A 27029-nucleotide genomic window follows, 5' to 3' on the forward strand; every position below is an offset into this window, starting at 1 on the left:
TTCATTTGGAAAGGATCAGAAGTTGAGTGGGGAAATGGGGAGGAGGATGCCTGTGGAAGAACATTGAGAAGACTCCTTGCCCATAGGAATGCCAAACACCCAAAGAAGGGCAATAAAAACATTGCCAAGATTAGATAATGGATAGTCTAAAATTTCTAAGACAGAAATCTCAAAAAGGCCATTATGTTTCCTGGGCTCTGATGTCCTTTTAAAAATAATGATTATCTTAAAATACGCCTCAGGGCTGACTGGACCTGTGCCCTCTCTCCCTTTGGCAGTTCCAAAGTGCTGAACGTTCTAATGCTGCTGTCTTTCCCCTGCAGTCCCAGAGCCCTTTGGAGGGGCCATCATCATTGGACAGGAATCAATCACCTATCACAATGGTGACAAATACCTGGCGATTGCCCCTCCTATCATCAAGGTGAGCAACATTCTTTTACTCTTTTCTTCCTTATATCTTTTCTTCCTTTGTCCTCATCTTTCATCTTTCTCCACATCTGTTGAAAAGAGATTCATAGATGTCTGTCACACTGTTGTCTATATCTATATATGTTGGTCACTGGGCCTGATTTTGCTTTCAAAAATCTTACTTGCGAACCAAGAGAAATCATAACCAAAATAGGCTTTAAGAAAGGAGAATTTTAGCAAAGAATTTTTTTTATATTTTTGTTTTGTTTCTATAGGCAACACGTTTTTTCTTTTTTGAGACAGTCTCAAGCTATTGCCCTGGGTGGAGTGCCATGGTGTCATAGTTCATAGCAACTTCAGACTCCTGGGCTTAAGCTATTCTCCTGCTTCAGCCTCCCAAGTGGCTGGGACCACAGGCACCCACCACAGTGCCCAGCTAGTTTTTGGTTGTGGTTGTCATTGTTGTTTGGCAGGCCCAGGCTGCATTTGAACCTGCCAACTCCAGTATCTGTGGCTGGTGCCCTAACTGCTGAGCTACAGGTGCTGAGCCATGGGCAACACTTTGTTCCATATAATAAGACTTAAGTGTTCCCTTGGCAAATTCTATTGAATGTAATGTTTTCAGAGCTTAAGTCATATAAAGTTAATATAGTGATAAACGTATAGACTTTAGAAAATTAGTCATAAAAATTTCAAGTCACAAGAATTAAGTCTTAAAAGCTTAATTCTACTTGAGAATAAAGAACAAGGTCTTTGGTAGCTTTAGTGGTAGAGAGGATAAATAAAATAGGTGATGGCATTTTTTTTTCCTATCAAAAGGTATTTATTGTCTCTTCCATGTTACAAAATGCACACAACCCCCATATATGAAGATATTTATCACTTTTCTCTCTTTCTTTTTTTTTTTTTTTAATTATTGGGGATTCATTGAGGGTACAAGAAACCAGGTTACACTGATTGCATTTGTTAGGTAAAGTTCCTCTTACATTTGTGTCTTGCCCTCAAAAGGTGTGTCACACACCAAGACCCCACCCCCTCCCTTCTTCCGTCTCTCTGTTCTTCCTTTCCCCACCCCTTCCTCCTCCTTTCTCTCTCTGCTCTCTCCTTCTCCCACCCCCACCATGTCATTAATTGTCCTTATATCAAAATTGAATGCATAGGATTCATGCTTCTTCATTCTTGTGATGGTTTACTAAGAATAATGTGTTCCGGGCGGCGCCTGTGGCTCAAGGAGTGGGGTGCTGGCCCCATATACCGGAGGTGGCAGGTTCAAACCCACCCCGGCCAAAAACTACCAAAAAAAAAAAAAGAATAATGTCTTCCACTTCCATCCAGGTTAATAGGAAGGATGTAAAGTCTCCATTTTTTTAATGGCTGAATAGTATTCCATGGTGTACATATACCACAGCTTGTTAATCCATTCCTGGGTTGGTGGGCATTTAGGCTGTTTGCACATTTGGGCGATTGTAAATTGAACTGCAATAAACAGTCTAGTGCAAGTGTCCTCATAAGAAAAGGACTTTTTTCCTTCTGGGTAGATTACCAGTAATATTATTGCAGGATCAAATGGGAGGTCTAGCTTGAGTTCTTTGAAGGTTCTTCATACTTCCTTCCAAAAAGGTTGTATTAGTTTGCAATCCCACCAGCAGTGTAAAAGTGTTCCCTTCTCTCCACATCCATGCCAGCATCTGCAGCTTTGAGATTTTGTGATGTGGGCTGTTCTCGCTGGCATTAAATGGTATCTCAGAGTGGTTTTGATTTGCATTTCTCTAATAATTAGAGATGATGAGCATTTTTTCATATGTTTGTTATAATTAGAGATGATGAGCATTTTTTCATATGTTTGTTAGCCATTCTTCTGTCTTCTTTAGAGAAGGTTCTATTCATGTCTCTTGCCCATTGATATATGGAATTGTTGGCTTTTTTCATGTGGATTGAGTACTCTATAGATCCTAGTTATCAAGCTTTTGTCTGATTGAAAATATGCAAATATCCTTTCCCATTGTGTAGGTTGTCTATTTGCTTTGGTTGTTGTCTCCTTAACTGTACAGAAGCTTTTCAGTTTAATGAAGTCCCATTTGTTTATTTTTGTTATTGTTGCAGTTGCCACGGCAGTTTTCTTCATAAGTCTTTCCCCAGGCCAATATCTTCCAGTGCTTTTCCTATGCTTTCTTTGAGAATTTTTATTGTTTCATGCCTTAAATTTAAGTCCTTTATCCATCTTGAATCAATTTTTGTGAGTGGGGAAAGGTGTGGGTCCAGTTTCAGTCTTTTTACATACAGATATCCAGTTCTCCCAGCACCATTTATTGAATAGGGAGTCTTTCCGCCAAGGTATGTTCTTGTTTGGTTTATCGAAGATTAGGTGTTGTAAGATGTTAGTTTCATTTCCTGGTATTCTATTCAATTCCAAATGTCTATGTCTCTATTTTTGTGCCAGTACCATGCTGTCTTGACCACTATGGTTTTGTAGTATAGCCTAAAATCTGGTATGCTGATGCCCCCGGCTTTTTTTTTTTTTTTTTTTTTTTGAGACAGAGTCTCACTTTATCACCCTTGGTAGAGTGCCATGGCATCACAGCTCATAGCAATCTCCAACTCTTGGGTTTAGGCGATTCTCTTGCCTCAGCCTCCCGAATAGCTGGGACTACAGGCGCCTGCTACAGCGCCCGGCTATTGTTTTTGTTGTTGTTGCAGTTTGGCCAGGGCTGGGTTTGAACCCGCCACCCTTGGTATATGGGGCTGGTGCCTTACTCACTGAGCCACAGGTGCTGCCCCATCCCTGGCTTTGTTTTTATTACTAAGAACTGCCTTAGCTATCATACAGGATTTTTTTCTGGTTCCATACAAAACGCAGAATCATTTTTTCCAAATCTTGAAAGTGCGATGTTGATATTTTAACAGGGATGGCATTGAATCAGTAGATTGCTTTGGGAAGTATGGACATTTTAACAATGTTGATTGTTCCCAGCCATGAGCATGGTATGTTCTTCTATTTATTAATATCCTCTGCTATTTCCTTTCTTAGGATTTCTTAATTTTCCTTATAGAGGTCTTTTGCCTCTTTGTTAGGTAAATTCCTAGTATTTCATTTTCTTTTTTTTTTTTTTTTTTGTCGTTTTTGGCTGGGGCTAGGTTTGAACCCGCCACCTCCAGCATATGGGACCGGCGCCCTACTCCTTGAGCCACAGGTGCTGCCCGTATTTCATTTTCTTTGAAGCTATGGTGAAGGGAGTTGTGTCCTTTTTTTTTTTAAGAGACAGAGTCTCACTTTGTCACCCTCAGTAGAGTGCCGTAGTATCACAACTCACAACAACCTCAAACTCTTGGGCTTAAGCGATTCTCTTGCCTCAGCTTCCCGAGTAGCTGGGACTATAGGCGCCCACCACAATGCCCAGCTAGTTTTTTGTTGGAGTTTGGCCAGGGCCGGGTTTGAACCCACCGCCCTTGGTATATGGGGCCAGCGCCCTACTCACTGAGCCACAGGCGCCACCCAGGAGTTGTGTCCTTAATTAGCCTCTCATCTTGACTGTTATTGGCGTATACAAAGGCTACTGACTTGTGGACATTGATTTTTATATCCTGAGACATTACTGTATTTTTTGATGACTTCCAGGAGTCTTGTGGTTGAGTCTTTGGGGTTCTCTAAGTATAAGATCATGTCATCAGCAAAAAGGGAGAGTTTGACCTCCTCTGCTCCCATTTGGATGCTCTTTATTTCCTTGTCTTACTAGAATTTCCAGCACTATGTTGAATAGTAATGGTGACAGAGGACAACCTTGTCTGGTTTTAGTTCTGAGAGGAAAAGCTTTCAGTTTCACTCCATTCAATAAAATATTAGTAGTGAGTTTGTCATGGATAGCTTTGATCAGTTTAAGAAATGTGCCACGTATGCCTATACTCTGCAGTGTGCTAATTAGAACGGATGCTGGATTTTATCGAATGGTTTTTCTGCATCTATTGAGAGGATCAAATGGTCTTTGTTTTTGCTTCCGTTGATATGGTGAATTTGTTTATGGACTTGAATATGTTAAACCAGACTTGCATCTCTGGGATGAAACCTACTCGATCATAATGTATGACTTTTTTGATGATAAGCTGTAATCTATTGGCTAGGATTTTGTTGAGAATTTTTGCATCTATATTCATTAGTGAAATTGGTCAGAAATTCTCTTTTTTAGTTGGATCTTTTCCTGGTTTTGGTATCAAGGTGATGTTTGCTTCATAGAACGTATTGGGGAAGATTCCTTCCTCATCAATTTTTTGGAATAATTTCTGCAGTACAGGAATAAGCTCTTTGAAGGTTTGATAGAATTCTGGTGTGAAGCCATCCAGATTAGGGCATTTTTTTTTGTTGGAAGATTTTTTTATTGTTTCTTTAATCTCATTGATTGAAATTGGTCTGTTCAGGAGCTCTATTTTCTTCCTGGCTTGGTCTAGGGAGTGGGCGTGATTCCAGATATTGATCTATTTCCTTCACATTGTCAAATTTCTGGGCATAGAGTTTCTGGTAGTATTCAGAGATGATCTCTTGTATCTCTGTGGGATCAGTTGTTATTTCCCCTTTATCATTTATGATTGAGGTTACTAGAGATTTTACTCTTCTATTTCTAGTTAGTCTGGCCGAAGGTTTATCTATTTTACTTATTTTTTCAAAAAACCAACTCCTTATTTCATTAATTTTCTGAATGATTCTTTTGTTTTCAGTTTCATTGATCTCTGATTTAATTCTGGATATTTCTTTTCTTCTGCTGTGTTTAGGCTTAGATTGTTCTTCTTTTTCCAATTCCATAGGATGGCTTGTGAGTCTGTTGATGCGCTTTCTGTTTTTCACATTTAGGTATCTAAAGCGATACCTACCTACCTACCTCTCAGAACTGCTTTTGCAGTATCCCACAGGTTTTGGTAGCTTGTGTCTTCATTGTTGTTGTTCTCAAGAAAGTTAATGATTTCTTCTTTTATTTCTTCCTACACCCAACTGTCATTCAGCAGAAGGCTGTTTAATTTCCATGCCTTTGTGTGGGGTTGAACGTTTTTGTTGGAGTTGAGTTCCACCTTTAGTGCCTTGAGGTCTGAGAAGATACAAGGTAAAATTGCAATTCTTTGGATTCTGTTGAGGTTTGTTTTGTGTCTTGGGATATGATCAATTTTGGAGAATGTTCCATGGGGTGATGAGAAGAATGTATATTCTTTACCTTTGGGATGGAGTGTTCTATATGCATCTATCAAGCACAGTTGTTCTAGGGGCTCATTTAAGTCCTTTATATCTTTGTTTAATTTCTGTTTAGAGGATCTGTCCAGCTCTGGAAGAGGAGTGTTAAAGTCCCCTGTTATTATAGTGTTATAGGATATCATATTGCTCAGACTGAGTAAGGTCTGTTTCAAGAATCTGGGAGCATTTAACTTGGGTGCATAAATATTTACAGTTGAAACGTCTTCTTGTTGTATTTTTCCCTTCATCAATATAAAATGACCATCTTTGTTTTTTTTTGATTTTAGTTGCTTTAAATCCACATGTATCGGAAAATAAGATTCCAACTCCTCTTTTCTTCTGAATTCTGTTTGCCTGAAAAATTGTCTTCTAACCCTTAACTTGGAGTTTTAATTTGTCTTTTGAAGCTAGGTTTGTTTCCTGCAGGCCGCAAGTGGATGGCTTGTGTTTTTTAATCCAATCAGCCAATCCGTGCCTCTTCAGTGGGGAATTCAAGCCATTAACATTTATTGAGATAATTGATAAATGTGGTAGTGTTCTATTCATCTTGTTTTGTGAGAGTCCATTGCTTAGTTTTATCTTTTGCATCATTGTGGAAGTTAGGTTCTGTACTTTAATTTCTGAGTTCTTACTTTGCTTTTGATTCATTGTGATGGTCAGTGTGTAGAACGGGTTGAAATATTTCCTGTAGAGCTGGTCTTGTGGCACATTTCCTCAACATTTGCATATCAGTAAATGATTTGATTTCTCTGTCCATTTTAAAGCTTAGCTTAGTAGGATATTGAATTCTGGGCTGGAAATTGTTCTGTTTTAGTAGATTAAAGGTAGATGATCATTGTGTTCTTGCTTGGAAAGTTTCATTAGAGAAGTCTGCAGTCACCCTGATGGATTTGCCCCTGTAGGTCAACTGGTGCTTACTCCTGGCAGCTTGCAGAATCTTTTCTTTTGTCTTGACTTTGGACAGGTTCATCACAATGTGTCTTGGAGAAGGTCAGTTAGAGTTGAGGCAACCTGGGGTCCAATATCTCTCTGAAAGCAGTGTGTCAGAATCTTTGGTGATGTTTGGGAAGTTTTCATTTATAATATTCTCTAGTATGGCTTCCGTTCCTCTGGGGCATTCTTCTTCCCCTTCTGGGATACCTATAACTCGTATGTTTGAACACTTCATAAAAGTCCCATAATTCTGTCAGTGAATGTTCTGCTTTCTTCTTCTTCTTTTGTGCCTCTTTAACTATCTGAGATATGTCAAGAGCTTTGTCCTCTACCTCTGAGATTCTTTCTTCTGCATGGTCTGATCTGTTGTTGATACTTTCTGTTTTGTCTTTAAGTTCCCTAACTGACTGCTTCAGTTCCTTCAGCTCTGCTATATCCTTTCTATATTCTTCATATTGTTCATCTCCTATTTGATTCTGTTTTTTTATTTTTTTTTTAGTTATTTTCCACTTTATCAGCAGTTTCCTTCATTGTTTTCATCATCTGTATTTTAAATTCCCTTTCTGTCATTTCTAACATTTCTTTATAGGTGGAATCCTCTGCAGTAGCTACCTCATTGGTCCCTTGGGGGGGTTGCTCTAGACTGGTTTTTCATGTTGCTAGGATTTTTCTGCTGATTATTCCTCATGAGTGTTTTCTTTTATCTGTTTCCTTGCCCTAATTTTCCTTTCACTTCCTCTTGCTCTTTAAGTTATTGTGCCTCTGGCCTAGGGTTTCCGTGAGTCCTTTTGGTACAGGACCAGAAGGATGAGAAGGTTGAAGAGCAAGAAGGGAAAAATGATTTAAAAAAAAAAAAAAAAGAAGGGTGGCGCCTGTGGCTCAGTGAGTAGGGCGCCGGCCCCATATGCTGAGGGTGGCAGGTTCAAACCCAGCCCTGGCCAAACTGCAACAAAAAAGAAATAGCCGGGCTTTGTGGCGGGCGCCTGTAGTCCCAGCTGCTCGGGAGGCTGAGGCAAGAGAATCGTGTAAGCCCAAGAGTTAGAGGTTGCTGTGAGCCGTGTGACACCACGGCACTCTACCTGAGGGCGGTACAATGAGACTCTGTCTCTACAAAAAAAAAAAAAAAAAGAAAAGAGAAAGGAGGGGGGTGATTAAAGGGAATATTGACAAAAGGAAGACAGGCACAGAAAGTGGGAGACAGGAGCAATATAGGTGTATAGTAGGGTACGTTGACCCAACCTTAAAATCCCCCAACCTGTGGAGGTGCCAGGTTGGGTGGTTCCCTTGAAGTCAGCAGCTCGTTGCCAACCTTTCAGACACAGTACCTCACCTCCACCAAGTCGAGAGGAAAGACAAAAATTCTATAAATCAAACCAAAACAAGCAAACAGAAAACGTTATAGGATAAAATTGGGGAAAAAAAAAACAAATAATAGGGGTAGAAACTCTAGGAAAAATGAAGTTCTAATTGTTAAAGAAGGCAACAATGGAAAATTATATTTAAACTAGAAAAATGAAGAAAGAAAAGGAGACTAAAAAAAATAAAAATCTAGAGGGAAAATGTTGAAATTAAAAACAAAACAAAACAGACAAAAAAACAAAAAGCGGTATATAAATTTTTCTGAATATTGTCTGGGCAACAGGTGATCTTCTGGGGTATGAGATGTTAATCACAATGCTGATATAGCTATAGGTGATGGAGGCCTCTGCTGATTTATCGAACCCTGCAGGGTGGAGAGCCTAAATTTGTCCTCAGCCCGCTTAAAAGGCACTTTAAACTGTTAAACTTGGCTTAGCAGAGGCTTTCCCAGGAAAAAAGCACTTGTTGCTGGGATCACTCCTGAAGTGGCTTACCCAGTGTGGCAGAACCAGTCTCACTCTATGCCCCTGAGGGCCAAGGCTGTAAGGCGTCTCAGTCCCCGCCTTTAGGCTATTCAGTCACCAGATTACTGGCCCAAGGTCTCCTGCCTGATCCTTGCTCTGTGACCCTGAGGGTGGAGCTTACAAGAGCAGTTTTCCCATAATGGCTCTGTGCGGCCCACAGCCAAACACTGTTAGCTCCGTCTAGTTCAGCTGTTCATTCCAATGCCCTAGATAACGCTTAAAGTCCTCCGCACTTTTGCCCAAGTTCTCCCAAGGAACTTCAACTGAGTGTCAAGTCCAAAAAAAACAAAACAGCTCACAGGTAAGGCTTTTCCAGTTTGCAATTTCACTGCTACTGTACTTATAGCTGCCAGCGGGATTAGACCAAACGAACACACGCAACCACTTGCCAGTTCTCCACTGCTTTTGTCCTCCTCATGGGGTCCAGAAGTCTCTTGCTGACTCTCTGTGTCCCCAAAGGGGTATTTCTGGGCAGATCCCACCAGCCAGAAATACCTAGAGTCTTCTCTGCCCAGTCTTAGCATGCCCAGTTGCAAGGAAGCTGTTACTCAGCTTCCATCTTGGTCCTCCCTCTTTTTTTTTTTGAGACAGAGTCTCACTATGTCGCCCTTGATAGAGTGCTGTGGCATCACAGCTCACAGCAACCTCCAACTCTTGGGCTTAAGAGATTCTCTTGCCTCACCCTCCCAAGTAGCTGGGACTACAGGCTCCTGCCACAATGCCCAGCTATTTTTTGTTGCAGTTGTCATAGTTGTTTAGCTGGCTTGGGCCAGGCTTAAACCCTCCACCCTCGGTGCATGTGGCTGGCACCATAACCAGTGTGCTACAGGTGCTGAGCTATGTGGTAGCGTTTATACTCCAGTAAATACTTGTAGCAGCTTCCTATTCTATATGTTTCTGTTTTCCGATAGAATAATGTGTGAATAAACATTTAAGGTGTATTGATTGAACTTCTCAGAAAATTGTCTTAAAACAGCTCCCCATTTTCTATCATGCGTGTGTCAGCTGAGTGACTTCCTTGCTGTTGAAAATGGCTGGATTTGGTGAAAGGAGTGGTCTGCTAGGGTTAGCTTTCTGGAGTGGAAGATGCTGAATCACTAATACTTGTTGCTTCACTATTGGCAGCAAAGCACAATTGTGTGCCACAATCGTGTGGACCCCAATGGTTCAAGATACCTGCTGGGAGATATGGAAGGACGGCTTTTCATGCTGCTTTTGGAGAAGGAGGAACAGATGGATGGCACTGTCACCCTCAAGGATCTCCGTGTGGAACTCCTTGGAGAGGTAGGGTTTGTTTCTGCTCCTCTGCCACTTTCTCCTCAGTCCCTGAGAACCCCAGGGAGGGTGGCCCCACATCTTAACTCTGGGAATCATGTTACTTATTACCTAAGTGAAAGCTGATTTTTGATTGAGTTAGGTGTTAGAGAATCTTACAGGCTTCTAGGCAGTACCAGCAGAAAGAGAAAAGAGCGAAATGAAAAAAGATACAAGTTAGAATTGATGCGGATTTCAATTCTGGGTGGAACTTACCTAAAAATTTAATACTTATACAGAGTATTTTAGAGGTTTCTAATTTGTCCAGACTGGAGCTGTTGGGATTAAAATTATCATTTGGAGCAGGTACCTGCAAGATAAATTATATAGATGACGAATTGCAAACCTCAGAGATATAGAAACATTTGCTTAGTGTAACGTGGGGATTTGAAACAACTACTTTCCTGAGTTATGGCTGCAGTTGGAAGTTTTCTCAGTAGATGTCTAGGAGGTGTGTAGGATGGTGTCTGGATCCTGTGTGGAGTCTGTCTGATCTCTTTCATGCCACTAACTTTCTTCCAGACCTCGATTGCTGAGTGTTTGACGTACCTTGATAATGGTGTTGTGTTTGTGGGTTCTCGGCTGGGTGACTCACAGCTTGTAAAGGTAAGATAAGAAGACATTTTCTTCTTTCTGGTTTGTTTTTTGCTGTCCTCCATTGTTTCTTCTTCAAATTTCTCTTGTGTTTGGTGCCTCTCAGAATCTCTCCAGCTTATCCACACCCCTGCTGTTCAGCTTTCTACTGGGTTGATTGAACATCCTACCTGTGACTAGTTCTTTGTCCCAATGGTTCATTCAGAAAATGTGCCAGGCAAGGTGCTAGGTGTTGTGACTATGAACAAGATCCAGCTCCTACCTTCGAATAGGTCATAGTCTAATGTAATGGATCTTTAGGATATAAGACTATACCCTATAAAAAAATGCATACAAAAATTCAGTGCTTATCTAAAATCCATCCACGAGACTGGGACTCTAGATAGAAATCTCTGTCTGGAGGAATTTGAGTACAGCCTGGGCAACATGGCCAGAGCCCATCTCTTAAAAAAAAAAAAAAAAAAATTAAAAAATCAGTACCTGCCCGTAGTTTCAGCTACTCGGGAGGCTGAGGTGGGAGGATCGCTTGAACTCAGGAGTTTGGTATTATAGTGAGCTGCTTAGGTGACAGAGTGAGACCCTAAGTTAAAAACAAAACAAAAACCCTGGCTGGTTAGTGGGTCACTTGTAGGTTACCATGTTCCTTTTTTTTTTTTTTTGAGACAGAGTCTCAAGCTGTTGTCCTGGGTAGAGTGCCATGTGACATCATAGCTCATGGCAACCTCCAACTCTTTGGCTCAAGCAATCCTCTTGCTTCAGTTTTTCATGTTTTTAGTAGAGACAGAGTCTTACTCTGGCTCAGGATGGTCTTGAACCTGTGAGCTCAAGCAATCTACCTGCCTTGACCTCCCAGAGTCAGACCGGCCACCATGTTCCTTTGTTAATAGTTCTTTTCTAGGCCGGGTGCGGAGGCTCATGCCTGTAATCCTAGTACTTGGGAGGCCAAGGCGGGTGGATTGCCTGAGCTCACGGGTTCGAGACCAGCTTGAGCCAGAGTGAGACCCCATCTCTAAAAATAGCTGAGAGTTATGGTAGGCACATATAGACCGAGCTATTCAGGAGGCTGAGGCAAGGAAATCGTTTGATCCCAAGAGTTTGAGGTTGCTGTGAACTATGATGCTACAGGATTTTACTAAGGGCATCCAAAAAAAAAACTTTTCTAGAAGCATCCATTGGAGCCCAAGAAGGGCAGATCTAGCAGGATTCAGAGTTTCTTTTGGATAATAGCCATCTCTTTGGGTTGAGTCTATTTGGGGCATTCCAAGACTAACATTGTGTTTTTTTTCTTAGCTCAACGTTGACAGTAATGAACAAGGTTCCTATGTAGTGGCCATGGAAACCTTTACCAATTTAGGACCCATTGTTGACATGTGCGTGGTAGACCTGGAGAGGCAGGGGCAGGGCCAGGTAAGGGGCTTATCCTGGAAATGGATAGCTGGTATGCCCAACCTAAGCTGTATCCTCCTAGTTTTGCTTATCTAGAATGGGGAGTGTGCACCAAAGATACTTTTAAGAGCCTCACAAAATCTCAGTGATACAAAGATAACTGCTATTTACTGAGTGCCTATCTTAATCTGCCAGGCACTTTATATACATTAATCATACAAGCCCTCTATTAGATAGGGACATTCTTGGCCATCTAAAAAGTAAAGAAACTTAGGGCTGTGGAAGATTAAGTAACTTCCCAAGTAACTTCTGTGTCTGACTCCAGATCTGTGCTTGTTCTAGTAAAACTAGGTTCCAAGGATCTAAGCAAGCTTGCCAGGAACAGTGGTAGGAGCTTTTTGCTTCTTGAACTAGGACATCCTATCTGCTTGGTAAATTTGAGAGACCAACCTCTGCAAAGTCTGCATCCTCAAACTTAGTTCCACACTAAGGGTTCTTGAATTTACGTATAGCACATTTGCTTTCTGGGCCTTGTAATAATTCCTGTAGTCTCTTCAGAGAGTTATTTAGAAACCTTTTCTCTACTTACAGCTGGTTACTTGCTCTGGGGCTTTCAAGGAAGGTTCCTTGCGGATCATCCGGAATGGAATTGGAATCCATGAGCATGCCAGCATTGACTTACCCGGCATCAAAGGTACCCTTTTGGTGCACGCAGGATGCAGAACTTTCTTGAGTGACTTTGGCCTTTCGCCTCAGTGCATGCTGTGAAGACATTTTGGTGGGAGCTGGAGGAAAGCAGATCAAATGGAGAGCGAAAAAAAGTCATAATGGCAGATCAAGTGGTAGAAGCGTAAATATATTTAAAATTACAGGAAAGGAGGGCAGCGCCTGTGGCTCAGTTGGTAAGGCGCTGGCCCCATATACCGAGGGTGGCGGGTTCAAACCCGGCCCCGGCTGAACTGCAACCAAAAAATAGCCGGGCGTTGTGGTGGGCGCCTGTAGTCCCAGCTACTCGGGAGGCTGAGGCAAGAGAATTGCTTAAGCCCAGGAGTTTGGAGGTTGCTGTGAGCTGTGTGAGGCCATGGCACTCTACCGAGGGCCATAAAGTGAGACTTCGTCTCTACAAAAAAAGAAAAAAAATTATAGGAAAGGAAAATTTAAAAAAAATTGCCTTTGATCAAAATTGGTAGATAAAGGAGTGGAGGAGAAAAAGATTACAAGTTAATGTTGTTTATTTAAGGGAATGGCAGAATCCACAAAGAAAGGGGACTGAGGATAATCATACAAAGTATAAAAAGTAACTTCTAGAACAAAAACATAAATCTTCCTAAATTCTAGGAAAATTACAATTAGAAAAGATCAGAGAAAGGCTACATAGTGAGAGATTTTTACAGTGTGTTAACAGTAAATCTAAAACAATATGACAATTGATATCAAACATGGGTGTCGTATCAGTAAATGTAAATGAACTTAACTTACCTGTTATGACGAAAAGATAATCAGATTGAATTATAAAACCACTTCAAAGTTGTATAAAGGAGGCATATCATTAAAAGAGTAATTCAGAATATTCAAAAAAGGAGAAAAGATGAATAAAGAGGTATATAAAATTAGGAAGAGATCATAACTATAAAACCTAGGGGAATCAACTCAAAAACCATTGCAGACAGTACGAATTCATTAAGGTAGCAGGATATAAAATTAAATACACTGAAATCAGTCTTTTTTTCCTTTCAAAATAGTAGTTTTCATGTAAACACAAGTAAAAGGTAGAATAGAAGAAAATTCAATTCACAATAACATCTAAAAAATGCCAGTGAATACATTTAACAAGAAATGTGCAAAACCTGTGCAAAGGAAATTTTAAAATACTTCTAAAGAATGGGAAGAATAGAGTGATCGAATGAAAAAGACCTGAAGCCAGCCACATACACCAGAGCTGGCGGGTTCGAATCCAGCCCAGGCCTGTCAAACAACAATGACAACTACGACCAAAAAATAGCCAGGTGTTGTGGCGGGCGCCTGTAGTCCCAGCTACTTGGAGGCTGAGGCAAGGGAATCACTTAAGCCCAGGAGTTGGAGGTTGCTGTGAGCTGTGATGGTGCCACGGCACTCTATCCAGGGTGACAGTTTGAGGCTCTGTCTCAAAATAAAAAAAAAAGACCTGAAGGTCTACAAATCAGTTATCATATAATCTTTCTTGTTGTTTTTTTTTAGACAGAGTCTCACTTGGTCATACTTGATAGAGTACAGTGGTGTCTTAGCTCACAGCAACCTCAAAATCTTGGGTTTAAGCAATCCTTTTGCCTCAGCCTCCTAAGTAGCTGGGACTATATGGGTACCCGCTACAACACCTGGCTATTTTTTAGAGATGAGGTCTCCCTCTGGCTGAGGCTGGTCTTGAACCTGTGAGCTCAGGCAATCCACCCACCTTGGCCTCCCAAGTGCTGGGAGTATAGGTGTGAGCCACTGCGCCTGGCCAAATTGATCTTTCTTTAACTTACATTTATCATCTCAATAAATCTACAGATTTATTTCCTTGACCTAACAAGTTCGAATGTAACAAATAAGAGAGGTCAGGAAAACTTAAGAGCAGTGAGATGCAACTAGCCCTGCCAGATATTAAAACTTAAGCCTTTATAATTAAGAGTATAGTATTGGTGGTGAATGTGCAGAGGCAGATTGAGGCATCCAGAAATAGACCCAATTACATGTGGAAATGTAGTATATGATAGCAGTGGCTTCTCAACTCAGTTAAAGCTGGGACTTTTTAATAAATGGTGTTGGGATAACTAGAAGTCACTTGGGAAAAGATAAGTTTGTATCCACACTGCCAAATACATGTTTTGCTAGAATCTAAATGGATCAAAGATTTAATGTAAAAATGAAGCCATACAGGGCGGCGCCTGTGGCTCAATCGGCAGGGTGCCGGCCCCATATACCGAGGGTGGCGGGTTCAAACCCGGCTCCGGCCAAACTGCAACCAAAAAATAGCCAGGCGTTGTGGTGGGCGCCTGTAGTCCCAGCTACTCGGGAGGCTGAGGCAAGAGAATCGCTTAAGCCCAGGAGTTGGAGGCTGCAGTGAGCTGTGTGAGGCCACGGCACTCTACTGAGGGCCATCAAGTGAGACTCTGTCTCTACAAAAAAAAAAAAAAAATGAAGCCATACAAAAACTAAAAGAAAAAGCTGGTAAATTCTTCTTTCAAAATGTATTTTGGAATGGGAAGGTCTCTTAAACTACTATGGAAAATATGGAAGCCAAAAGGAAAGATTCATAAATTCAGCTACATAAAAATAAAACACTTGTGTACAGCAAAAACAAAACACTGTTAATTCAGAAGAAATGACAAACTAGATAAAAATACTTCCAGGTCATCTTGTAGGCAAAACTCCTACCTCCCTAATTTATAAGAAATATTCTAGAAAGAATATCACCAAATTTTCTGTCCCCAAATTGGCAAAAGATAAGATAGGAATGGACAGACCTCACTTACTATGTATAATAAGAGAAAAGCATATCAACTTTCTTTGCCAGTTTACCAAAATCCAAAAGTTTGACAACACCTTAGGTTGGTGAGGCTGTGAGAAAATAAATGTGTTCATGAACCCTCTGTAGGAAGGAAGTTGGCAATATCAAGAGTTGCATTTAGTGATTTATCCAGCAATCCCAATTCTGAGCCTCTACCCTACAGACTGCCATGTTTATAAAATGAATGTAAATACAAGCTTTTTCTTTTTTTTTTTTTTTTTTTTTTTGTAGAGACAGAGTCACTTTATGGCCCTTGGTAGAGTGCCGTGGCATCACACAGCTCACAGCAACCTCCAGCTCCTGGGCTTAAGCGATTCTCGTGCCTCAGCCTCCTGAGTAGCTGGGACTACAGGTGCCCGCCACAGCACCCAGCTATTTTTTTGTTGCAGTTTGGCCGGGGCTGGGTTTGAACCCGCCACCCTCGGCATATTGTGCCGGCGCCCTACTCACTGAGCCACAGGCGCCGCCCGTAAATACAGGCTTTTTCATTGTGGCATTGTATGTTATAGGAAAATACCAAAATGGGTCCATTAGTGGGGACTTGTTAATAAACTGATATAGTCACACAATTAAATACTATACAGGTGTAGAAAATGAGGAAACATTGTGTTCTGATAAGGGCTCCAGCAAATATTAAGTGAAAAAGCAAGGTGCAGAATAGTGTATGATAGGCTATTTCATATTTGTATTTGCTTGTAGTAGTGTTTACCCTACTTCCTTAAATTAAAACAAAAATTAAGCTGGGTGCAGTGTTGTAGGCCTATAGTCCCAGCTACTTGGGAGGCTGAGGCTGGAGAACCACTTGAGCCCAGGAGTTTGATGCCAGCCTGGGCACCATATTGAGATCCTATGTGTTAAAAAAATGGGAAGGTTAAATAAGAAATTATTATTATTATTTATTACTATATATTTTTTTGAGACAGTCTCAGTCACCATGGGTAGAGGGCAGTGGTGTTTAGCTCACAGCAACCTCAAACTCCTGCCTCGGAACCACAATGCCTGGCCAAGAAGTTACTATTGATTACTGGCTTGGGGGATGGACTGGAGGGGAGCGGTGTGGGAGCGAGACTTCTGTGTACTTTTTCAAAATAAATTTTGACTTTGAGTTATGGAAATGTATCATCCAATTTTAAAATATCAGAGTCTTAAAGCCAGGAAGGAATAGACAGGGGGAAGCTCAGGATTTGGACTCCCAAGTTCCTGCCCTTCCTGTGTTGTCTACCCTACCCTTTGATGTGTACCCTGAATGTTGGTCTATGCTGTGTATCTGAATCTTTGGTCCTTGTTCCAGGCTTATGGCCACTTCGGTCTGAACCCAATCGTGAGACTGATGACACTTTGGTGCTCTCTTTTGTGGGCCAGACGAGGTAAGGATGTGACTGGTGCCAGCTCTAGATGCTGGTGTGAAGGTTGTCAAGTGGGGAAGCAGGGCCCGGCATGACACAGGTCTCCCTTTTGCAGAGTTCTCATGTTAAATGGGGAGGAGGTGGAAGAAACTGAACTGATGGGTTTCGTGGATGATCAGCAGACTTTCTTCTGTGGCAATGTGGCTCATCAACAACTTATCCAGGTAACAACTGAGAAAGGGGAGGATGTGACTATGTACTTGAATCTGACTTAGAGTGTGGAACAGAGCACTACTGGATTCCAAAACAATTAATTTTATGGCTCTTAAAATAATGAAGAAATTCTAGGGAAAAAATAAAATTATCTGATAACCTGTGTTACTCAGAGATCATAACTCAACTTTTGAGTTCTCCTTATTGCTTTATTTTTCCTCTGCAAATGTATATGTATATATATGTATTTATTTCACATTTTGACTGAGATTATTATTTGTATAGTTTTGGATCCTGTTTTAGCATTGACTATACCATGTCTTCTGAGGCACTGAAAATCTTTCTTCTCATAATAGCAATACATGCTTATTTGTAAAAAATTTGGAAAATACTGAAAAACACAAAGAAGGAAAAAATAGGCATAATGCTACCATCCATATAAGACTGGTGACAGCCTTTTCCACATACTAATCATAACCAGAGCTCTTACTCTCTTCTGATCCTTTTCAGTCTACCTGCAATATGAGGACAGATAGTCTTTTGGTGTTCGTTATTCACGAGAGTACAATTTCTGAGCGCTTTCCCATCCCATAGCAATCTTCTGAAATTTGCTGTGACCCAGATGCCTTTCAGTTTTTTGCACACCCTCCTTGTATTCTGAGCTATTCTCAGCTCTGTGGCCAGTGGTGTAGGGCACTGTGGTGTCTGGGAATTAATGAACTATCTCCATCTGGTCTTCCTTTTAGCCACCTGGTAGTGGCAGATTGGTAAAAACCAGAGGGAAAGTTCTGCAGATTTGTGGACTAAAATGTGGGATGTGCTAGATACTGAGTCATTGCTTTGTCCGTGTTATCTAAATATTGGTTTGAAGACTGGCACCAGCTCACCTATTTATTATTAAAGAGCTTTCATCCTTAAATATAAACTCATTCATGCTAGGTAAGATGAATCAATAGATAGTGGTATCATCAACATACTTTATTTTATTTCAGTGATAAAATGAATCTATAAAATGTTTTTCTTTTTCTTTTTTTTTTTTTTTTTTGTTTGAGTCAGAGTCTCAAGCTCTCACCCTGGGTAGAGTGCCGGCATCATAGCTCACAGCAACCTCCAACTCTTGGGCTCAAGCTGTCCTCTTGCCTCAGTTTTTCTATTTTTAGTAGAGATGAGGTCTCACTTTTGCTCAGGCTGGCCTGGAACTTGTGAGTTCAAGCATTCCACCTGCCTCGGCCTCCCAGAGTGCTGGGATTACAGGTGTAAGCCACCACTCAGCCTATAAACATTTTTCAACATAATTGTATAACCTTTATTAAGGAGATTTAAATAATTTTAATGGCTTATGTACAGTAAAGAATTTGGATATTTTGGCGCCTGTGGCTCAAGGAGTAGGGGGCCGGTCCCATATGCCGGAGGTGGCGGGTTCAAACCCAGCCCCGGCCAAAAATAACCAAAAAAAAAAAAAAAAAGAATTTGGATATTTTAGAGATCTGATTTGGGCGTTGAAATAAACTGCTAGACTGATAGTCACAGGGTCTTGCTTTACTGATACCTTACCACAGGATGCAGTTTGGTTACTCAAGTGAGCCACAGTTAGAATGAAATAGGCGTTTTGCTCCCTAGCTGAAGGTTTATAAGCTGTAAGCTGCTTTAAGCTCATCCAAAAATGGCATCCATTATTATTATTCATAGCAAGACTTTGGAAAATAAAAATATGCCCAAAAAGGCCTTATCTAGCTTATTCCTAGGACTCTCCTAGGGCTTTTACCCCCTTCTGCAGCTGTGTAGATCCATGCGGGTGCTTGGAGACATCTGCTCGTCTGATCTTCTTTCTCTAGATCACTTCAGCATCGGTCAGGTTGGTCTGTCAAGAACCCAAAGCTTTGGTCAGTGAATGGAAGGAGCCTCAGGGCAAGAACATTAGTGTGGCCTCCTGCAACAGCAGCCAGGTAGTGGTAGCCGTTGGCAGGGCCCTCTACTACCTGCAGATCCATCCTCAGGAGCTGCGACAGATCAGGTGCGTGTGTGCCCCTGTCTGCTTGTTTTCCTCCACTGCTCTCTGGGACTTCTTTGATCCTTGGGTTCCTTCCTCTGCCATATTCCTCTTTGTTCAGCCACACAGAGATGGAACATGAAGTGGCATGCTTGGACATCACACCATTAGGGGACAGCAGTGGGCTGTCCCCTCTTTGTGCCATTGGCCTCTGGACAGACATTTCAGCTCGTATCTTGAAGCTGCCCTCTTTTGAACTACTGCATAAGGAGATGCTGGGTGGAGGTATGTGTCATTTAGGGACTTGGGTTGGAGTCAGAGTCATCATGTGGAACAGAACTGAATGTTTCCTTTTTCCGTAGAGATCATTCCTCGCTCCATCCTGATGACCACCTTTGAGAGTAGTCATTACCTCCTTTGTGCCTTGGGAGATGGGGCACTTTTCTACTTTGGGCTCAACATTGAGACAGGTGAGCCTAGCACTTGGAGTGAGGGACTCTCAAAAATGGAGAGTGTTAGGCTCAACGCCTATAGCTCAGTGAGTAGGGCACTGGCCACATACATTGAGGCTGGCGGATTTGAGCCCAGCCTAGGCCTGCAAACAACTGGTAACTGCAACCAAAAAATAGCCAGGCATTGTGGCGGGCGCCTGTAGTCCTAGCTACTCTGGAGGTTGAGACAAGAGAATCGCTTACGCCCAAGAGTTTGAGGTTGCTATGAGCTGTTACGCCATTGCACTCTACCGAGGGCAACATAGCTGAAACTCTTGTCTCAAAAAAAAGAAAAAAAAAGAATGTTAGAGTTACACAGAGTTCTTAGCCTCAGGCTGCTGCCTTTGAACCTTCACAATCCAGCTGTTTGTCCTTTTTCTTTCCTTCCTTCTTTCTCCTTCTGTAGGCTTGTTGAGCGACCGTAAGAAGGTGACTTTGGGTACCCAGCCCACGGTATTGAGGACTTTCCGTTCTCTTTCTACTACCAACGTCTTTGCTTGCTCTGACCGTCCCACTGTCATCTACAGCAGCAACCACAAATTGGTCTTCTCCAATGTCAACCTCAAGGAAGTGAACTACATGTGTCCCCTCAACTCAGATGGCTATCCTGACAGGTGAGTCCCTGTCTTCTGCAAGAGCGATTGATTGAGGGCATTTGTGATGTTTTCTTCAAACTATTCTCAAGTTTTTTCCTAATGTCAAAGTCAGTAAATAGCTGAGACGGGAAGTGTAGAGCAGAGGTTTGCAGATCCAGTCACCCATTAGAAGCAGCTGGGAAGCTTTAACGTTATAGTAGTGTGGGTTTGTTTTTTGTTTTTTTTTTTAAATCTTCAGATTTTGAATCAATAGGTCTGAGGTTGGGCTATAGAATCTAAATGTTCAGAACATTTCTCAGATGTGTGAGATGATTAGTTAAGTTCCAGAGCACCCGATTTAGAGACCTTCCTGTGGTCCCCCAGAGCTGTGGTTTTCAACCCATGTGCCTTGAAAAATTTTTTAAAGATCATTAATTAAATTATTTTTGAAAGAAGTTCAAAGCACAATAAATATATTCTTTTTATTACTCTTTTTTTTTTTTTTTTTTTTTAAACATTCCAGTGTGCCCTGAGATAAAGGTTGAAAAACATTGCCCTGGAGCAGGAGTGCTCAAAAAAGGTGGTCTCAACTAGTAGTGAGCGCACTGCTTTAGAGACGTGTTGGAAATGCAGATTATTGAGCTTCACCTCAGTCCACTGAATCAGAAACTCTGGGAGTGGCGTCAGCAGTCTATTTCAACAAGCCTTCCCACTGATGGACTGATGCACACAATAGTTTGGGAAACATTGTCCTAGAACAGTAATGTTTTGATTTTGAACCTTGGCTACACATTAGCAATAAATGGAAAGCTGTTAAAAATTTTCAGCCTCGGTCCACCCCAGACAATTAAAACAGAACATCTTGGCCAGGGCTTTGGGTGGCACCAAGATTGCTTGAGGCCAGGTGTTTAAAACCATCCTGGGCAACATAGTAAAACCCTATCTCTATAAAAAATCAAAACATTAGCTGGGCATGGTGGTACGCACATGCAGTTCCACTTAGGAGGCAGCAAGTGGGAGGATCGCTGAGCACAGGAGTTCAAGGCTGAGTGAGCTCTGATCCTGCAACCTTGAACTCTTTGAATGGCACGCCAGCCTAGTGACAGAGCAAGACCCTGTCTCTTAAAAAAAAAAAAAAATTCTTGTGGTTGAGATCAAGCATCAGATGTATTTTTGTCCCAAGGTGATGTTTAACATGGAGGCAAAGTTGGGAGCTCCTGCCCTGGAGTGAGCTGGTCTAATTCTGCTTTGTTTTTCTTCCACTTATGGAGTTGCCTTGTAGAATCCTTTCCTTCCTTGGGTCTACTAAGTCTAAACCTAGACCCTTCTTTCCAGCCTGGCACTGGCCAACAACAGCACCCTTACCATTGGCACCATTGATGAGATCCAGAAGCTGCACATTCGCACAGTTCCCCTCTACGAGTCTCCCAGGTGAGGGCCAGGGTTAAAGAGCTGCAGAAGGTGGCAGTCTGGGAGTTGGTGTAGGGTGCTTCTGGCTTTTTCTGAGTGGCATTGTTGTTTGTACTTGTTCTACAGGAAAATATGCTATCAGGAAGTATCCCAGTGTTTTGGGGTCCTCTCTAGCCGCATTGAAGTCCAAGACACAAGTGGAGGCACAACTGCTCTGAGGCCCAGTGCCAGCACCCAGGTGAGGGCAGTGGATAAATGGCATTAGGGCAGGGGCTGGCAAAACTTTCTGTAAAGAGCAAAATAGTAACGATTTTTGGCTTGTAGACCGTGTGGTCTCAGTTGCCACTAACTCATCAACTTCACCATTGTAGCCCAAAAGCAGCTGTACACACAGGTGGGCATAGCTGAGGTCCAGAAAAGCCTTCTTTATAAAAAGTGTTTGCTGCTTGGTAGCTTTACAGTGTGAATAATTCCTTTTCTGTCATCACCAGTTGGGATATTTTGTAGGGTATGTGTAATTGGGGGCAGAGTAATAAAATAGATAAGAGCTTGGGATGTTGAGTCTGACAGAAGGAGCTTCAAGATTTATTGCTAGTGCTGTGGTCTGGACTTCAGTTTTCTTGTTTGTAAACTGCGGTTGATAATAGGATGGTCTCGAACTGCACATGATAGGCTCTCTCGAGATAGCAGCTGGTCATGTTCTCCTGGGTATCTTTTACCTTTCTTGTTCCCATCATCTGTGATGGGACTGCCTCCCTTAGTCCAGAGTCTTTATGTTTTTCCTTTTATTTGGAGTGCTCCCTGCTCTTCACACTGAGAATCTGTCACTTTATTAGGTCTCAGAGTTCTTCTTTAGTTTGTTTGATTGGCTTGCACAATGTTTTAATTTTCCTTAATGACCCTTGGGTTCCTGTGGTGTTGGGGACTTATGTGTCGTTTGCATATATAAACTGGCTCCTCCTCCTGGGTTCCCCTGTCCTCCCTGACACATTCTACTTTTCAGGTTTCACTGAGCCACCAGTTGCCAGAGTTCTTCTCAGCCATTGTGTCCTGGGCTGACAGGTCCCCACACACTGCCATATGCTCCAACACTGCCGTCCCTGGCACTGTTCTGCTTTTGAGAGGGATGACATGGATTCTGTCTTTCTTAGGCCCTGTCCAGCAGTGTCAGCTCCAGCAAGTTGTTCTCCAGCAGCACAGCTCCTCACGAGACCTCCTTTGGAGAAGAGGTGGAGGTACATAACCTCCTTATCATCGACCAGCACACCTTTGAAGGTGCACAAGGGTCTTTCTGTCATTTTTACCTATATCTCTCCTAAATTGGGCTGTCTGGGCTCTGTCGGACACACTGTGTGGTAGCATGTCCTAGGTGAGCAGAAAGGGGTGGGGGCTCTGAGCTGGCAGTGAGGCTGGAGGGTTGGGCATTCTCTGACTAGGCTGGTGGGAGTCAGACAATCCGAGGAGACAGGGACAGCAGGGGACATGAGTTGTTTCACCGCCTAAGCTAAGGCCTCACAGAAGCATAGGGTTACATGTGCAGGGGTTGTGAGCAAGGTGTCATCAGCTAGTCTTTTCTCTACTGTCCATCTAGTGCTTCATGCCCACCAGTTTCTGCAGAATGAGTATGCCCTCAGCCTGGTTTCCTGCAAGTTGGGCAAAGACCCTAACACATACTTCATTGTGGGCACAGCCATGGTGTATCCTGAAGAGGCAGAGCCCAAGCAGGGTCGCATTGTGGTCTTTCAGTACTCAGATGGTAAGTGGCTCAGTCTCCAGCAGCTGAGGGATACGAGGTGCTGGGAAACTAACAGACTGCTTGAGACTTTAGAGCTTAAGTTAAGCAGTGGAAGAAACTTGGGTTCGTTGCTGTAAGGAGTCATTCTGTTCTTTCCTTTCAAGCCGTTAGTTGACTTTTGGAGCAGATAAGCAGTACTCGAGTAAAATCTAATTTGTGTTTCTTTTTTTTCTACTCTTTGAAAGGTAAGAAAAGGCAGGGAATGGTGAACAATGGTTAACAGAATCTAGTGGCCAGAGTCAGAATAAAGAATCCTTAATTTGTTTTCTACTGGGTTACACAGGCATTTGGGTGTTCTTTCCAGCTTCGGTACCATGTTTGTTTCTTTCTTTTTTTTTTTCATGTTTATTTCTTTGTATCATTTCTCATTACTCCTACTCACGATGGTTCTAAAGATAGGCTATTAGCCCAGAAATCTCAGATCAGAAGGCCAAGATAGCATTTGGTTTCTATCTTGAGAAACAGATCTGGAGCTCAGGGTAGGAGGCCGATTTTAGATACCATCTGGAATCATTCCACATTCCCTGGGGGCTCATACTTTAGGTGGTGGTTAACCCCAGTGTTATACTGCCTCTGTATAACATTGGAGATAAATATATATAATATAAATTACTTTTCAGATGAGTGGTTTTGGGGGGCAGGAAATAAGAGCCACATGGGCCACCAGAGGATTCTTTTGACTAATAAAGTGTAGGCTTATAAAAGAAACTTAAGAATTATCTTTTTTCCCCAGGAAAACTACAGACTGTGGCTGAAAAGGAGGTGAAAGGGGCTGTTTACTCCATGGTGGAATTTAATGGGAAGCTGTTGGCCAGCATCAATAGCACGGTGAGGCCTGTACCACCCAGTGCTCTCTTCAGGTTGCATACCTTTTGTTGTACACTGTTTTCCTAGCTGGGTGTCATGGTGAGTGCCTGTTATCCCAGCTACTTGGGAGGCTAAGGCAGGAGGATCATTTGAGCCCAAGAGTTTGAGGTTGCTGTGAGCTATGATGATGATGACGCTACAGCACTGTACCCAGGGCAACAGAATGATGTATTTGTTTCCCAAGGCCTCTCAAAAAACAAAACAAAACAAAAAACAAAAATTTACTGTTATCCATGGAACATACCTCCCATGTGTCAGATTTTAAGGATAACAAAGTAGTGGGTGGGTGGCCAGGTGCAGTGGCTCATGCCTGTAATCCTAGCACTCTGGGAGGCTGAGGCGGATGGATTTCTTGAGCTCATGAGTTCAAGACCACCCTGAGCAAAAGCGAGACCCCATCTCTACTAAAAATAGAAAAACTGAGGCAAGAGGATCGCTTGAGCCCCAGAGTTTGAGGTCATAGTAAGCTATGATTGTGCCTCTTGTTCTCTAGCCACGGTGACAAAGTGAGACTGTCTTAAAAATATATATATTAAATAAATAAATGTAAATCCCTATGTTTCACTTAAAAAAATTTTTTTTTTCTTAAATAAGGTTCATGGTCAGTCTTGGTGCCTGTAGCTCAGCAGCTAGGGCGCTGGCCACATAACACTGGGGCTGGCAGGTTCAAACCCAGCGTGGGCCTGCCAAACAAGGACAACTACAACTACAACAACAACAAAAATAGCCGGGTGTTGTTGTGGGTGCGTATAGTCATAGCTACTTGGGAGGCTGAGGCAAGTGGATTGCTTAAGCCCAAGAGATTGAGGTTGCTGTGAGCTGTGATGCCACGGCATTCTACCAAGAAGACATAATGAGAGTCTTGTCGCAAAAAAAAAAAATAAAATAAAAAAACTGAGTTTCAAGGTCAAATTAATTTGGAAAATGTACTGTCTATCTTGGATCTCTCTCTTGGAGTTCCAGTGCACTAGGGCTAAGAAGTTCCAGGGCTAAGAAGACTGAGAATAAAGAAACATTACTTGGTGTGTATGTATATATGTGCGTGTGTGTATTTTCTTTTTTTTTTTTTAGAGATGGAGTCTTACCCTATTGCCCAAGCTGGAGTGTAACAGCAGGATCAGAGCTCACTGTAACCTTGAACTCTGGCTCAAGTGATCCACCTTAGCCACCATAGTAGCTGGAGCTACAGGCATGTACCACCATACCCAGCTAATTTTTAAAAAAATTTTTGTAGAGACTGGATCTCACTATGTTGCCCAGGCTGGTTTCAATCTCCTAACCTCAAGCATTCCTTCCATCTTAGCCTCCCAAAATGCTGGGATCATAGACATGAGCCACCGTGACTGGAAGATATTTTAAATTGAGGGTTTCTAGTCATTCGTTCGTTCAGAAAATGTCAGTTAAACCCCTGCTGTATGCCAGGCACTGTTTTAGTATTTGGATGTAGTAGTAAACAAGGTGAAGAAAAAACTGCCCTTTTGGAGCTTTTGAGCAAGTAAAGTATATAGTATGTGAATTGTTGGGAATAAAAGAAACCCAGGTTGGAGGACCTCCAGGATGAACATGGGAAGTGGGGGTTACCTATTCCATATCCATGTGACCAGGAGGCTCTTGCAGATACTGCGGCATTTAAGCAAGTTCTGAAGGATGGGGAGGACCTTGCCGCTGTCTGGGGATGACAAGTGTAAGGTGAGAGTGAGCAGGCCTGGTATCTGGCACAAGTGAGCTAGAGGGGTGGTGGGAGATGAGCTCTGACAGGTAGAACATGCAGAGCTTGGTAGGCCACTTAAAAGACTTGGTGTTGTTTTTTTTTTTAATTTTTTTATTAAGATGATGGAAATCTCTAGAGGACTTTTTGTTTTCATTTTTCTCTGAAGGGCTTGAATAAGGGTTTGAACATGTTTGAGGATAGAAACAGTGAGGTTAGTTAGGAGAATTTTTTTTTTAAGACAGAGTCTCACTCTGTCGCCCTAGCTCACAGCAACCTCACACTCCAGTGTTCAAATGCTCCTCTTGCCTCAGGCTCATTTGAACCCAGTTAGCACTTGCCATTTTTAGTAGACAGTGTCTCAACTCTTGCTGAGGCTGGTCTTGAACCCTGAGCTCAAATGATCTGCTTCCTGCATTGGCCTCCCAGAGTGCTGGGATTACAGGTGTGAGCCACTGTGCCCAGCCAGGGAAACTCTTGTGTCGGTCCAGATAGCAGTCAGTGGTTGTTGGGACCAGATGGAGATAGAGGAGAAGATGAGAAGTGGTCAGATTCTGCGTGTATTATGAAGGTAGGATTGAGAGACTTTGGTGATGGATTGTAGATGAGGTGTGACAGGTGGATGGAATTGCCATTTACTGATACGGGGAAGGTTGTGAGTGCAGCAGGTTTGGAGTTGTAACTTGGTTTTAGACATGCTAAGTTTCAGTGGTTATCTAAGTGGAGATATCAATTAGGTAAAAGTCAGAGAGGTATCTAGGAAAGAGGTAGGCTGGAGATAATAGCATGGTCGTTATTCAGTGACATTTAAAGGTAAAAGGTCCTGGGTAAAGATCACCCAGGACCACTCATCTATGAGAGTGGATAAAGAGGGGATACGAAGCCTGAGCCCTGGGGCTATCCAGCGTTTCAAAGTTGGGATGATCAAGAAGATCTGGCCAAAGAGTGGAAAGGGTGACTACTGAAGTAGGAAGACCCGAGAGGACTGTTCTGAGAGCCACAGAAAGAAAGAATTTCAAACGAGAGAATTGGTAAACTGCAAATGCTGCCAGTAGGTCAGGTGACAAGGGTTAAGAATTGAGCATTGGTTTTAGCAACATGGAAGTGGCAGTGACCTTGACCAGAGAGCTATGGGAATAAAAACTTAGATGAAGTCGGTTCAGTTGCTGGTGGGAGGAGAAGACAGCTGGTAAAGAAAATCCCTTTGAGGAGTTTTGCAGTATGGAGAGAGGGATGGGGCAGTGGCTTCAGAGGGAAATTTTAGGAAAATAACTTTTTGGTTTTTAATTTTTCAAGCTGGGAAATATTGCTGTATGTTTCTAAGCTGATGAAAGAGGTCTGTTAGAAAGAGGATTGCTTGGAACCATGTTCTTAA

At 42.2% G+C, this 27029-nt stretch overlaps 1 protein-coding gene across 1 annotated transcript in view; it reads left to right on the forward strand.

The window, feature by feature from the left end:
• Window positions 1-27029, forward strand: part of DDB1 (damage specific DNA binding protein 1) — a 44808-nt gene that overhangs the window by 9221 nt on the left and 8558 nt on the right. The window contains exons 6-21 of the mRNA XM_053561499.1: window positions 324-421; window positions 9562-9720; window positions 10273-10356; window positions 11635-11751; window positions 12322-12424; window positions 16551-16626; window positions 16721-16829; window positions 18654-18832; window positions 18930-19093; window positions 19171-19278; window positions 19706-19913; window positions 21210-21305; window positions 21411-21522; window positions 22436-22559; window positions 22876-23040; window positions 23813-23907. Of these exons, the coding sequence (XP_053417474.1) occupies window positions 324-421; window positions 9562-9720; window positions 10273-10356; window positions 11635-11751; window positions 12322-12424; window positions 16551-16626; window positions 16721-16829; window positions 18654-18832; window positions 18930-19093; window positions 19171-19278; window positions 19706-19913; window positions 21210-21305; window positions 21411-21522; window positions 22436-22559; window positions 22876-23040; window positions 23813-23907 (1997 nt within the window). The remainder of the gene's footprint in view (window positions 1-323; window positions 422-9561; window positions 9721-10272; window positions 10357-11634; window positions 11752-12321; window positions 12425-16550; window positions 16627-16720; window positions 16830-18653; window positions 18833-18929; window positions 19094-19170; window positions 19279-19705; window positions 19914-21209; window positions 21306-21410; window positions 21523-22435; window positions 22560-22875; window positions 23041-23812; window positions 23908-27029) is intronic.

This window comes from Nycticebus coucang, chromosome 14 (assembly GCF_027406575.1).
Source record: "Nycticebus coucang isolate mNycCou1 chromosome 14, mNycCou1.pri, whole genome shotgun sequence".
Taxonomy (NCBI): Eukaryota; Metazoa; Chordata; class Mammalia; order Primates; family Lorisidae; genus Nycticebus; species Nycticebus coucang.